General features: G+C 53.1%; 1 protein-coding gene across 8 annotated transcripts in view; it reads right to left on the reverse strand.

The window, feature by feature from the left end:
- Positions 1–15,474, reverse strand: part of NPAS3 (neuronal PAS domain protein 3) — a 414,873-nt gene that overhangs the window by 42,245 nt on the left and 357,154 nt on the right. For all 8 annotated transcript variants that reach the window (XM_075613155.1, XM_075613154.1, XM_075613156.1 and 5 more), the window contains one exon: positions 12,741–12,859. In XM_075613155.1, coding sequence (XP_075469270.1) covers positions 12,741–12,859 — 119 coding nt within the window. The remainder of the gene's footprint in view (positions 1–12,740; positions 12,860–15,474) is intronic.

Consider the following 15,474-nt stretch of genomic DNA (forward strand, 5'->3'; position numbering starts at 1 on the left):
ATTGGTAGTGCCAGCCTCCCTCTTGCACATACAGTATTGGCAGTGCCAGCCTCCCTCTTGCACATACAGCATTGGCAGTGCCAGCCTCCCTCTTGCACATACAGCATTGGCAGTGCCAGCCTCCCTCTTACACACACAGCATTGGCAGTGCCAGCCTCCCTCTTGCACACACATCATTGGTAGTGCCAGCCTCCCTTTTGCACATACAGCATTGGCAGTGCCAGCCTCCCTCTTGCACATACAGCATTGGCAGTGCCAGCCTCCCTCTTACACACACAGCATTGGCAGTGCCAGCCTCCCTCTTGCACACACAGCATTGGCAGTGCCAGCCTCCCTCTTGCACATACAGCATTGGCAGTGCCAGCCTCCCTCTTGCACACACAGCATTGGCAGTGCCAGCCTCCCTCTTACACACAGCATTGGCAGTGCCAGCCTCCCTCTTGCACATACAGCATTGGCAGTGCCAGCCTCCCTCTTACACACACAGCATTGGCAGTGCCAGCCTCCCTCTTACACACACAGCATTGGCAGTGCGAGCCTCCCTCTTACACACACAGCATTGGCAGTGCCAGCCTCCCTCTTACACACACAGCATTGGCAGTGCCAGCCTCCCTCTTGCACATACAGCATTGGCAGTGCCAGCCTCCCTCTTACACACGCAGCATTGGCAGTGCCAGCCTCCCTCTTACACACACAGCATTGGCAGTGCCAGCCTTCCTCTTGCACATACAGCATTGGCAGTGCCAGCCTCCCTCTTGCACATACAGCATTGGCAGTGCCAGCCTCCCTCTTGCACATACAGCATTGGCAGTGCCAGCCTCCCTCTTGCACATACAGCATTGGCAGTGCCAGCCTCCCTCTTACACACACAGCATTGGCAGTGCCAGCCTCCCTCTTACACACACAGCATTGGCAATGCCAGCCTTCCTCTTACACACACAGCATTGGCAGTGCGAGCCTCCCTCTTACACACACAGCATTGGCAGTGCCAGCCTCCCTCTTACACACGCAGCATTGGCAGTGCCAGCCTCCCTCTTACACACACAGCATTGGCAGTGCCAGCCTTCCTCTTGCACATACAGCATTGGCAGTGCCAGCCTCCCTCTTGCACATACAGCATTGGCAGTGCCAGCCTCCCTCTTGCACATACAGCATTGGCAGTGCCAGCCTCCCTCTTGCACATACAGCATTGGCAGTGCCAGCCTCCCTCTTACACACACAGCATTGGCAGTGCCAGCCTCCCTCTTACACACACAGCATTGGCAATGCCAGCCTTCCTCTTGCACACACAGCATTGGCAGTGCCAGCCTCCCTCTTGCACACAGCATTGGCAGTGCCAGCCTCCCTCTTACACACACAGCATTGGCAGTGCCAGCCTCCCTCTTACACACACAGCATTGGCAGTGCGAGCCTCCCTCTTACACACAGCATTGGCAGTGCCAGCCTCCCTCTTACACACACAGCATTGGTAGTGCCAGCCTCTCTCTTGCACACACAGCATTGGTAGTGCCAGCCTCCCTCTTACACACACAGCATTGGCAGTGCCAGCCTCTCTCTTGCACACACAGCATTGGCAGTGCCAGCCTCTCTCTTGCACACACAGCATTGGCAGTGCCAGCCTCTCTCTTGCACACACAGCATTGGCAGTGCCAGCCTCTCTCTTGCACACACAGCATTGGCAGTGCCAGCCACCCTCTTGCACACACAGCATTGGCAGTGCCAGCCTCCCTCTTACACACACAGCATTGGTAGTGCCAGCCTCCCTCTTGTACAGACCCAGCATTGGCAGTGCCAGCATCCCTCTTGCACACACAGCATTGGTAGTGCCAGCCTCCCTCTTGCACATACAGCATTGTTAGTGCCAGCCCACCTCTTGCACAAATAATTGGCAGTGCCAGCCTTCCTCCTGCACACATCATTGGCATTGCCAGCCTTCCTCTTACACACACAGCATTGGCAGTGCCAGCCTTCCTCTTGCACACACAGCATTGGCAGTGCCAGCCTCCCTCTTGCACACAGCATTGGCAGTGCCAGCCTCCCTCTTACACACACAGCATTTGTAGCGCCAGCCTCCCTCTTGCACACACAGCATTGGCAGTGCCAGCCTCCCTCTTGCACACACAGCATTGGCAGTGCCACCCTCCCTCTTACACACACATCATTGGCAGTGCCAGCCTCCCTCTTGCACACACAGCATTGGTAGTGCCAGCCTCCCTCTTGCACATACAGTATTGGCAGTGCCAGCCTCCCTCTTGCACATACAGCATTGGCAGTGCCAGCCTCCCTCTTGCACATACAGCATTGGCAGTGCCAGCCTCCCTCTTACACACACAGCATTGGCAGTGCCAGCCTCCCTCTTGCACACACATCATTGGTAGTGCCAGCCTCCCTCTTGCACATACAGCATTGGCAGTGCCAGCCTCCCTCTTGCACATACAGCATTGGCAGTGCCAGCCTCCCTCTTACACACACAGCATTGGCAGTGCCAGCCTCCCTCTTGCACACACAGCATTGGCAGTGCCAGCCTCCCTCTTGCACATACAGCATTGGCAGTGCCAGCCTCCCTCTTGCACACACAGCATTGGCAGTGCCAGCCTCCCTCTTACACACAGCATTGGCAGTGCCAGCCTCCCTCTTGCACATACAGCATTGGCAGTGCCAGCCTCCCTCTTACACACACAGCATTGGCAGTGCCAGCCTCCCTCTTACACACACAGCATTGGCAGTGCGAGCCTCCCTCTTACACACACAGCATTGGCAGTGCCAGCCTCCCTCTTACACACACAGCATTGGCAGTGCCAGCCTCCCTCTTGCACATACAGCATTGGCAGTGCCAGCCTCCCTCTTACACACGCAGCATTGGCAGTGCCAGCCTCCCTCTTACACACACAGCATTGGCAGTGCCAGCCTTCCTCTTGCACATACAGCATTGGCAGTGCCAGCCTCCCTCTTGCACATACAGCATTGGCAGTGCCAGCCTCCCTCTTGCACATACAGCATTGGCAGTGCCAGCCTCCCTCTTGCACATACAGCATTGGCAGTGCCAGCCTCCCTCTTACACACACAGCATTGGCAGTGCCAGCCTCCCTCTTACACACACAGCATTGGCAATGCCAGCCTTCCTCTTGCACACACAGCATTGGCAGTGCCAGCCTCCCTCTTGCACACAGCATTGGCAGTGCCAGCCTCCCTCTTACACACACAGCATTGGCAGTGCCAGCCTCCCTCTTACACACACAGCATTGGCAGTGCGAGCCTCCCTCTTACACACAGCATTGGCAGTGCCAGCCTCCCTCTTACACACACAGCATTGGCAGTGCCAGCCTCCCTCTTGCACATACAGCATTGGCAGTGCCAGCCTCCCTCTTACACACACAGCATTGGCAGTGCCAGCCTCCCTCTTACACACACAGCATTGGCAATGCCAGCCTTCCTCTTGCACACACAGCATTGGCAGTGCCAGCCTCCCTCTTGCACACACAGCATTGGCAGTGCCAGCCTCCCTCTTACACACACAGCATTGGCAGTGCCAGCCTCCCTCTTACACACACAGCATTGGCAGTGCGAGCCTCCCTCTTACACACAGCATTGGCAGTGCCAGCCTCCCTCTTACACACACAGCATTGGCAGTGCCAGCCTCCCTCTTGCACATACAGCATTGGCAGTGCCAGCCTCCCTCTTGCACACACAGCATTGGCAGTGCCAGCCTCCCTCTTACACACACAGCATTGGCAGTGCCAGCCTCCCTCTTGCACACACAGCATTGGTAGTGCCAGCCTCCCTCTTGCACATACAGCATTGGCAGTGCCAGCCTCCCTCTTGCACATACAGCATTGGCAGTGCCAGCCTCCCTCTTGCACATACAGCATTGGCAGTGCCAGCCTCCCTCTTACACACACAGCATTGGCAGTGCCAGCCTCCCTCTTGCACACACAGCATTGGCAGTGCCAGCCTCCCTCTTGCACATACAGCATTGGCAGTGCCAGCCTCCCTCTTGCACACACAGCATTGGCAGTGCCAGACCCCCTCTTACACACACAGCATTGGCAGTGCCAGCCTCCCTCTTGCACACACAGCATTGGTAGTGCCAGCCTCCCTCTTCCACATACAGCATTGGCAGTGCCAGCCTCCCTCTTGCACACACAGCATTGGCAGTGCCAGCCTCTCCCTTACACACACAGCATTGGCAGTGCCAGCCTCCCTCTTACATACACAGCATTGGTAGTGCCAGCCTCCCTCTTGCACATACAGCATTGGCAGTGCCAGCCTCCCTCTTGCACATACAGCATTGGCAGTGCCAGCCTCCCTCTTACACACACAGCATTGGTAGTGCCAGCCTCTCTCTTGCACACACAGCATTGGCAGTGCCAGCCTCTCTCTTGCACACACAGCATTGGCAGTGCCAGCCTCTCTCTTGCACACACAGCATTGGCAGTGCCAGCCTCTCTCTTGCACACACAGCATTGGCAGTGCCAGCCACCCTCTTGCACACACAGCATTGGCAGTGCCAGCCTCCCTCTTACACACATACAGCATTGGTAGTGCCAGCCTCCCTCTTGTACAGACCCAGCATTGGCAGTGCCAGCATCCCTCGTGCACACACAGCATTGGTAGTGCCAGCCTCCCTCTTGCACATACAGCATTGTTAGTGCCAGCCCCACCTCTTGCACAAATAATTGGCAGTGCCAGCCTTCCTCCTGCACACATCATTGGCATTGCCAGCCTTCCTCTTACACACACAGCATTGGCAGTGCCAGCCTTCCTCTTGCACACACAGCATTGGCAGTGCCAGCCTCCCTCTTGCACACAGCATTGGCAGTGCCAGCCTCCCTCTTACACACACAGCATTTGTAGCGCCAGCCTCCCTCTTGCACACACAGCATTGGCAGTGCCAGCCTCCCTCTTGCACACACAGCATTGGCAGTGCCAGCCTCCTTCTTACACACACATCATTGGCAGTGCCAGCCTCCCTCTTGCACACACAGCATGGGTAGTGCCAGCCTCCCTCTTGCACATACAGTATTGGCAGTGCCAGCCTCCCTCTTGCACATACAGCATTGGCAGTGCCAGCCTCCCTCTTGCACATACAGCATTGGCAGTGCCAGCCTCCCTCTTACACACACAGCATTGGCAGTGCCAGCCTCCCTCTTGCACACACAGCATTGGTAGTGCCAGCCTCCCTCTTGCACATACAGCATTGGCAGTGCCAGCCTCCCTCTTGCACATACAGCATTGGCAGTGCCAGCCTCCCTCTTGCACATACAGCATTGGCAGTGCCAGCCTCCCTCTTACACACACAGCATTGGCAGTGCCAGCCTCCCTCTTGCACACACAGCATTGGCAGTGCCAGCCTCCCTCTTACACATACAGCATTGGCAGTGCCAGCCTCCCTCTTGCACACACAGCATTGGCAGTGCCAGCCTCCCTCTTACACACAGCATTGGCAGTGCCAGCCTCCCTCTTGCACATACAGCATTGGCAGTGCCAGCCTCCCTCTTACACACACAGCATTGGCAGTGCCAGCCTCCCTCTTACACACACAGCATTGGCAGTGCGAGCCTCCCTCTTACACACACAGCATTGGCAGTGCCAGCCTCCCTCTTACACACACAGCATTGGCAGTGCCAGCCTCCCTCTTGCACATACAGCATTGGCAGTGCCAGCCTCCCTCTTACACACACAGCATTGGCAGTGCCAGCCTCCCTCTTACACACACAGCATTGGCAGTGCCAGCCTCCCTCTTGCACATACAGCATTGGCAGTGCCAGCCTCCCTCTTGCACATACAGCATTGGCAGTGCCAGCCTCCCTCTTGCACATACAGCATTGGCAGTGCCAGCCTCCCTCTTGCACACACAGCATTCGCAGTGCCAGCCTCCCTCTTGCACACAGCATTGGCAGTGCCAGCCTCCCTCTTACACACACAGCATTTGTAGTGCCAGCCTACCTCTTGCACACACAGCATTGGCAGTGCCAGCCTCCCTCTTGCACACACAGCATTGGCAGTGCCAGCCTCCCTCTTACACACACAGCATTGGCAGTGCCAGCCTCCCTCTTGCACACACAGCATTGGTAGTGCCAGCCTCCCTCTTGCACATACAGCATTGGCAGTGCCAGCCTCCCTCTTGCACATACAGCATTGGCAGTGCCAGCCTCCCTCTTACACACACAGCATTGGCAGTGCCAGCCTCCCTCTTGCACACACAGCATTGGTAGTGCCAGCCTCCCTCTTGCACATACAGCATTGGCAGTGCCAGCCTCCCTCTTGCACATACAGCATTGGCACTGCCAGCCTCCCTCTTACACACACAGCATTGGCAGTGCCAGCCTCCCTCTTGCACACACAGCATTGGTAGTGCCAGCCTCCCTCTTGCACATACAGCATTGGCAGTGCCAGCCTCCCTCTTGCACACACAGCATTGGCAGTGCCAGCCTCTCTCTTACACACACAGCATTGGCAGTGCCAGCCTCCCTCTTACATACACAGCATTGGTAGTGCCAGCCTCCCTCTTGCACATACAGCATTGGCAGTGCCAGCCTCCCTCTTGCACATACAGCATTGGCAGTGCCAGCCTCCCTCTTACACACAGCATTGGTAGTGCCAGCCTCCCTCTTGCACATACAGCATTGGCAGTGCCAGCCTCCCTCTTGCACATACAGCATTGGCAGTGCCAGCCTCCCTCTTGCACATACACATTGGCAGTGCCAGCCTCCCTCTTGCACATACAGCATTGGCAGTGCCAGCCTCCCTCTTACACACACAGCATTGGCAGTGCCAGCCTCCCTCTTACACACACAGCATTGGCAGTGCCAGCCTCCCTCTTACACACAGCATTGGCAGTGCCAGCCTCCCTCTTGCACATACAGCATTGGCAGTGCCAGCCTCCCTCTTACACACACAGCATTGGCAGTGCCAGCCTCCCTCTTACACACACAGCATTGGCAGTGCGAGCCTCCCTCTTACACACACAGCATTGGCAGTGCCAGCCTCCCTCTTACACACACAGCATTGGCAGTGCCAGCCTCCCTCTTGCACATACAGCATTGGCAGTGCCAGCCTCCCTCTTACACACACAGCATTGGCAGTGCCAGTCTCCCTCTTACACACACAGCATTGGTAGTGCCAGCCTCCCTCTTGCACATACAGCATTGGCAGTGCCAGCCTCCCTCTTGCACATACAGCATTGGAAGTGCCAGCCTCCCTCTTGCACATACAGCATTGGCAGTGCCAGCCTCCCTCTTGCACATACAGCATTGGCAGTGCCAGCCTCCCTCTTACACACACAGCATTGGCAGTGCCAGCCTCCCTCTTACACACACAGCATTGGCAGTGCCAGCCTTCCTCTTGCACACATAGCATTGGCAGTGCCAGCCTCCCTCTTGCACACAGCATTGGCAGTGCCAGCCTCCCTCTTACACACACAGCATTTGTAGTGCCAGCCTACCTCTTGCACACACAGCATTGGCAGTGCCAGCCTCCCTCTTGCACACACAGCATTGGCAGTGCCAGCCTCCCTCTTACACACACAGCATTGGCAGTGCCAGCCTCCCTCTTGCACACACAGCATTGGTAGTGCCAGCCTCCCTCTTGCACATACAGCATTGGCAGTGCCAGACTCCCTCTTGCACATACAGCATTGGCAGTGCCAGCCTCCCTCTTGCACATACAGCATTGGCAGTGCCAGCCTCCCTCTTACACACACAGCATTGGCAGTGCCAGCCTCCCTCTTGCACATACAGCATTGGCAGTGCCAGCCTCCCTCTTACACACACAGCATTGGCAGTGCCAGCCTCCCTCTTGCACACACAGCATTGGCAGTGCCAGCCTCCCTCTTACACACACAGCATTGGCAGTGCCAGCCTCCCTCTTGCACACACAGCATTGGCAGTGCCAGCCTCCCTCTTACACACACAGCATTGGCAGTGCCAGCCTCACTCTTGCACATACAGCATTGGCAGTGCCAGCCTCCCTCTTGCACATACAGCATTGGTAGTGCCAGCCTCCCTCTTGCACATACAGCATTGGCAGTGCCAGCCTCCCTCTTGCACACACAGCATTGGTAGTGCCAGCCTCCCTCTTACACACATAGCATTGGCAGTGCCAGCCTCCCTCTTACACACACAGTATTGGCAGTGCCAGCCTCCCTCTTGCACTTACAGCATTGGCAGTGCCAGCCTCCCTCTTGCACACACAGCATTGGTAGTGCCAGCCTCCCTCTTGCACATACAGCATTGGCAGTGCCAGCCTCCCTCTTGCACATACAGCATTGGCAGTGCCAGCCTCCCTCTTGCACATACAGCATTGGCAGTGCCAGCCTCCCTCTTGCACACACAGCATTGGCAGTGCCAGCCTCCCTCTTACACACACAGCATTGGCAGTGCCAGCCTCCCTCTTGCACACACAGCATTGGTAGTGCCAGCCTCCCTCTTGCACATACAGAATTGGCAGTGCCAGCCTCCCTCTTGCACATACAGCATTGGCAGTGCCAGCCTCCCTCTTACACACAGCATTGGCAGTGCCAGCCTCCCTCTTGCACATACAGCATTGGCACTGTCAGCCTCCCTCTTACACACACAGCATTGGCAGTGCCAGCCTCCCTCTTACACACACAGCATTGGCAGTGCCAGCCTCCCTCTTACACACAGCATTGGCAGTGCCAGCCTCCCTCTTGCACATACAGCATTGGCACTGTCAGCCTCCCTCTTACACACACAGCATTGGCAGTGCCAGCCTCCCTCTTACACACACAGCATTGGCAGTGCCAGCCTCCCTCTTACACACACAGCATTGGCAGTGCCAGCCTCCCTCTTACACACACAGCATTGGCAGTGCCAGCCTCCCTCTTGCACATACAGCATTGGCAGTGCCAGTCTCCCTCTTACACACACAGCATTGGCAGTGCCAGCCTCCCTCTTACACACACAGCATTGGCAGTGCCAGCCTCCCTCTTGCACATACAGCATTGGCAGTGCCAGCCTCCCTCTTACACACACAGCATTGGCAGTGCCAGCCTCACTCTTGCACACACAGCATTGGCAGTGCCAGCCTCCCTCTTACACACACAGCATTGGCAGTGCCAGCCTCCCTCTTGCACATACAGCATTGGCAGTGCCAGCCTCCCTCTTGCACATACAGCATTGGTAGTGCCAGCCTCCCTCTTGCACATACAGCATTGGCAGTGCCAGCCTCCCTCTTGCACACACAGCATTGGTAGTGCCAGCCTCCCTCTTACACACACAGCATTGGCAGTGCCAGCCTCCCTCTTACACACACAGCATTGGCAGTGCCAGCCTCCCTCTTGCACTTACAGCATTGGCAGTGCCAGCCTCCCTCTTGCACACACAGCATTGGTAGTGCCAGCCTCCCTCTTACACACACAGCATTGGTAGTGCCAGCCTCCCTCTTGCACACACAGCATTGGCAGTGCCAGCCTCCCTCTTGCACATACAGCATTGGCAGTGCTAGCCTCCCTCATACACACACAGCATTGGTAGTGCCAGCCTCTCTCTTACACACACAGCATTGGTAGTGCCAGCCTCCCTCTTACACACACAGCATTGGTAGTGCCAGCCTCCCTCTTACACACACAGCATTGGTAGTGCCAGCCTCCCTCTTACACACAGCATTGGCAGTGCCAGCCTCCCTCTTACACACACAGCATTGGTAGTGCCAGCCTCCCTCTTACACACAAAATTGGTAGTGCCAGACCCCCTCTTACACACACAGCATTGGCAGTGCCAGCCTCTCTCTTACACACAGCATTGGCAGTGCCAGCCTGCCTCTTACACACAGCATTGGCAGTGCCAGCCTCCCTCTTACACACACAGCATTGGTAGTGCCAGCCTGCCTCTTGCACACACAGCATTGGCAGTGCCAGCCTCCCTCTTACACACAGCATTGGCAGTGCCAGCCTCCCTATTACACACAGCATTGGCAGTGCCAGCCTCCCTCTTACACACAGCATTGGCAGTGCCAGCCTGCCTCTTACACACACAGCATTGTTAGTGCCAGCCTCCCTCTTACACACAGCATTGATAGTGCCAGCCTCCCTATTACACACAGCATTGGCAGTGCCAGCCTCCCTCTTACACACATCATTGGCAGTGCCAGCCTCCCTATTACACACAGCATTGGCAGTGCCAGCCTCCGTCTTACACACAGCATTGGCAGTGCCCACCTCCCTCTTACACACACAGCATTGGCAGTGCCAGCCTGCCTCTTACACACAGCATTGATAGTGCCCACCTCCCTCTTACACACAGCATTGGCAGTGCCAGCCTCCCTCTTACACACACAGCATTGGCAGTGCCAGCCTGCCTCTTACACACACAGCATTGGCAGTGCCAGCCACCCTCTTGTACAAACCCAGCATTGGCAGTGCCAGCCACCCTCTTGCACACACAGCATTGGCAGTGCCAGCCTGCCTCTTACACACACAGCATTGGTAGTGCCAGCCAACCTCTTGTACAGACCCAGCATTGGTAGTGCCAGACTCCCTCTTACACACACAGCATTGGCAGTGCCAGTCTCCCTCTTGCACAAACAGCATTGGTAGTGCCAGTCTTCCTTTTGCACACACAGCATTGATAGTGCCAGTATGCCTCATGCACACAGCATTGGCAGTGCCAGCCTCCCTCTTGCACACACAGCATTGGCAGTGCCAGCCTCCCTCTTGCACATACAGCATTGGTAGTGCCAGCCTCCCTCTTACACACACAGCATTGGCAGTGCCAGCCTCCTTCTTACACACACAGCATTGGTAGTGCCAGCCTCCCTCTTACACACACAGAATTGGTAGTGCCAGCCTCCCTCTTACACACAGCATTGGCAGTGCCAGCCTCCGTCTTACACACAGCATTGGCAGTGCCAGCCTCCCTCTTACACACACAGCATTGGTAGTGCCAGCCTCCCTCTTACACACACAGCATTGGTAGTGCCAGCCTGCCTCTTGCACACACAGCATTGGTAGTGCCAGCCTCCCTCTTACACATACAGCATTGGTAGTGCCAGCCTCCCTCTTACACACACAGTATTCGTAGTGCCAGCCTCCCTCTTACACACACAGCATTGGCAGTGCCAGCCTCCTTCTTACACACACAGCATTGGTAGTGCCAGCCTCCCTCTTACACACACAGAATTGGTAGTGCCAGCCTCCATCTTACACACAGCATTGGCAGTGCCAGCCTCCGTCTTACACACACAGCATTGGCAGTGCCAGCCTGCCTCTTGCACACACAGCATTGGTAGTGCCAGCCTCCCTCTTGCACACACAGCATTGGTAGTGCCAGCCTCCCTCTTGCACACACAGCATTGGCATAGCGAGCCTCCCTCTTGCACACACAGCATTAGTAGTGCCAGCCTCCTACACAACATTGGTAGTGCCAGCCTCCTTCTTGCACACACAGCAATGGTAGTGCTAGCCTCCTTTTTGCACACACAGCAATGGCAGTGCCAGCCTCCCTCTTATAGTGCCAGCCCACCTCTTGCACACACAGCATTGATAGTGCCAGCCTTCCTCTTGCACACATTTGGTAGTGCCAGCCTTCCTCTTACACACACAGCATTGGCAGTGCCATTCTCCCTCTAGCTCACACAGCATTGGCAGTGCCAGCCTCCCTCTTACACACACAGCATTGGTAGTGCCAGCCTCCCTCTTGCACACAGCATTGGTAGTGCTAGTCTACCTCTTGCACACCCAGCACTGGCAGTGCCAGCCTTCCTCTTGTACACACCGAGCATTGGCAGTGCCAGCCTACCTCTTGCACACAGCATTGGCAGTGTCAGCCTCCCTCTTACACACAGCATTGGCATTGCCAGCCTACCTCTAGCACACACAGCATTGGCAGTGCCAGCCTACCCCTTCTCTGCCAGGGCAAATCCCCCAGCACTCTCAGGACATATACTCAGTGCCCATTGTGTGTGCAAGCACCAGCAGTGCCAGCCATCCCCCCTCCCCTTCAATCCCACGCACAGACGCAGCTCTGATTGTTCTCTCTCTCACTCCCTCCCGCCTCAGGAGAGAGGAAGCATCCTGATTCTTTATACACTGAGGCTCTTCAAAGACACCTTTAGACTTTAGGCAGCCTGGGGGGGAATCCTATCCCAGACACCATTTGGAAGCAACATGAATGCCCTTGAAGTTGAAAAGGAAAGCAGAGGGGGGGACAGAGGGTGGGGGCAGAGGAATGGAGGGGGCACAGAGGGGTGAGTGGGGGCAGAGGGATGGGGGGCAGAGGGATGGAGGGGGGACAGTGGGGTGGAGGGGGGACAGCGGGGTGAGTGGGGGCAGGGGGATAGGAAGGGGCGGAGAGGGCACATGCTGCAGCCCTTGAACAAACATTTAGTTGCTTCTCTTCCTGAGCAAAAGAGAAATCCCACCTGACGCAGAGCCTCTGTTCTGGCCAAATGGGGTTAAGTTTCCTCTTCTGTAATTAGTATTATTACTGACCACCTTTACATTTCGGGAGGCTCACAGTGTCCCCTGGGTGCTCTGATAGTAAGAAAGGGGCCGGTCACATCTGTTTTGAAGAAATGTTGCTTTGCACCTCAGCCCAATCACTGCACCTTAGGAATCACCGCAGCAGTCTTCCTCAGTCAGGCCCGAGCTCCTAACCTGCTCGTAAGTATACTCTGCCCTGCTCCGTATTGTTCTGAAGTGTTAGCGGCAGAAAATAGTTACATTCATACAGTACAAGCTCCTGTACGTTCCCAAAATGGACTGAGCCTTAAAACCCTCTCACCTTGTACCCCGAGGATTTGATGTGGACGCCTCTCTTCGTGAGCGTAGACTTCATCCGGATAAAGAATGAGCGTTCCAGGGAGTTATCCAGCGGGAGATTCCCGGGGCTGCCCGTCTCCACTGCACGGGGAGGGAAACACGAGACAGGAGTTACACAATGCTGGGGGTAATAAAGTGTGACAATACTGGGGAGCAGAGTAACAGTACATTTACATATACAATCCCAGAGTAACATGACGATTACATAAATAAACTATCCCAGAGTAACAGTGCTTATACACATACAATCCCAGAGTAATAGTACTGTTTCACATACAATCCCAGAGAAACACTACTTTTTTTATACACAGAGTAACACTGCTTTTTTTAGACACAGGGTAACACTGCTTTTTTATACACAGAGTAACACTGTTTTTTTATACACAGAGTAACACTGTTTTTTTTTATATACACAGTAACACTGTTTTTTTTATACACACAGTAACACTGCTTTTTTTTTATACACACAGTAACACTGCTTTTTTTTATACACACAGGAACACTGCTTTTTTTATACACAGTAACACTGCTTTTTTTATACACAGTAACACTGCTTTTTTATACACACAGTAACACTGCTTGTTTTGTACACAGAGTAACACTGCTTGTTTTATACACAGAGTAACACTGCTTGTTTTATACACAGAGTAACACTGCTTGTTTTATACACAGAGTAACACTGTTTGTTTTATACACAGAGTAACACTGCTTGTTTTATACACAGAGTAACACTGCTTGTTTTATACACAGAGTAACACTGCTTGTTTTATACACAGAGTAACACTGCTTGTTTTATACACAGAGTAACACTGCTTGTTTTGTACACACAGTAACACTGCTTGTTTTGTACACAGAGTAACACTGCTTGTTTTATACACAGAGTAACACTGCTTGTTTTATACACAGAGTAACACTGCTTGTTTTATACACAGAGTAACACTGCTTGTTTTATACACAGAGTAACACTGCTTGTTTTATACACAGAGTAACACTGCTTGTTTTATACACAGAGTAACACTGCTTGTTTTATACACAGAGTAACACTGCTTGTTTTATACACAGAGTAACACTGCTTGTTTTATACACAGAGTAACACTGCTTGTTTTATACACAGAGTAACACTGCTTGTTTTATACACAGAGTAACACTGCTTTTTTATACACACAGTAACACTGCTTGTTTTGTACACAGAGTAACACTGCTTGTTTTGTACACACAGTAACACTGCTTGTATTATACACAGAGTAACACTGCTTGTTTTGTACACAGAGTAACACTGCTTGTTTTGTACACACAGTAACACTGCTTGTATTATACACAGAGTAACACTGCTTGTTTTGTACACACAGTAACACTGCTTGTATTATACACAGAGTAACACTGCTTGTTTTGTACACAGAGTAACACTGCTTGTTTTGTACACACAGTAACACTGCTTTTTTATACACAGTAACACTGCTTTTTTATACACAGAGTAACACTGCTTGTTTTGTACACAGAGTAACACTGCTTGTTTTGTACACACAGTAACACTGCTTGTATTATACACACAGTAACACTTCTTGTATTATACACACAGTAACACTGCTTGTTTTGTACACACAGTAACACAGCTTTTTTTTTATACACAGAGTAACACTGCTTGTATTATACACAGAGTAACACTGCTTGTATTATACACAGAGTAACACTGCTTGTATTATACACAGAGTAACACTGCTTGTTTTATACACACAGTAACACTGCTTGTTTTGTACACACAGTAACACTGCTTGTATTATACACAGAGTAACACTGCTTGTATTATACACAGAGTAACACTGCTTGTATTATACACAGTAACACTGCTTGTTTTGTACACAGAGTAACACTGCTTGTATTATACACAGAGTAACACTGCTTGTATTATACACAGAGTAACACTGCTTGTATTATACACAGAGTAACACTGCTTGTATTATACACAGTAACACTGCTTGTTTTGTACACAGAGTAACACTGCTTGTATTATACACAGAGTAACACTGCTTGTATTATACACAGAGTAACACTGCTTGTATTATACACAGAGTAACACTGCTTGTTTTGTACACACAGTAACACTGCTTTAACATTTAAAACCCCCGAGCAATGTGCTGGCAGCCCCTCTGGCAGTGAAGGGGTCAAAAAAGCAGAGAGTACCCAGTAAATTGCTTCATTTGGGGTTACCCTTCCGTGTCCCCGTCTTGTAATTCGCTTCTAATCCAGTCAAATCAGCCTCGTCCCTCTAATCACTGGCCTATCCCATTTTGAATTAAACGAGCTCATTAGTTTTCATCAAAAAGAGAGATCAAAAAGTGGTGAGTGACGGCTTCAGATCGGCGCTACGTCGCGGCGAGCGCAGGATCACAGGCGCAACACGGCAGGGACGAGGCGGGGAGCCATTTATACAAGAGGGAAGCGCGTTACACGTACGCGGGGCTGGGTTCTAGTCCTGCTCACTAACAGGTTATTACATGGAACAAACGGACACATCGCACAAGTATTTCTGTTTTGATATCTTTTAATATTTCCATGGTGAATAAAAGATTTGGGAGGGTTTCACCATTAGTGATAAGACTGTTTGTCAGTCCTCCAAGCGGCAGGTCAATTCTTCTTTTTGCTTTGTTCTTTGTTTGCAAAGTAATTATGTCCCCATCATTAGTCAAACAGATACG

This window comes from Ascaphus truei, chromosome 9, assembly GCF_040206685.1.
Source record: "Ascaphus truei isolate aAscTru1 chromosome 9, aAscTru1.hap1, whole genome shotgun sequence".
NCBI lineage: Eukaryota > Metazoa > Chordata > Amphibia > Anura > Ascaphidae > Ascaphus > Ascaphus truei.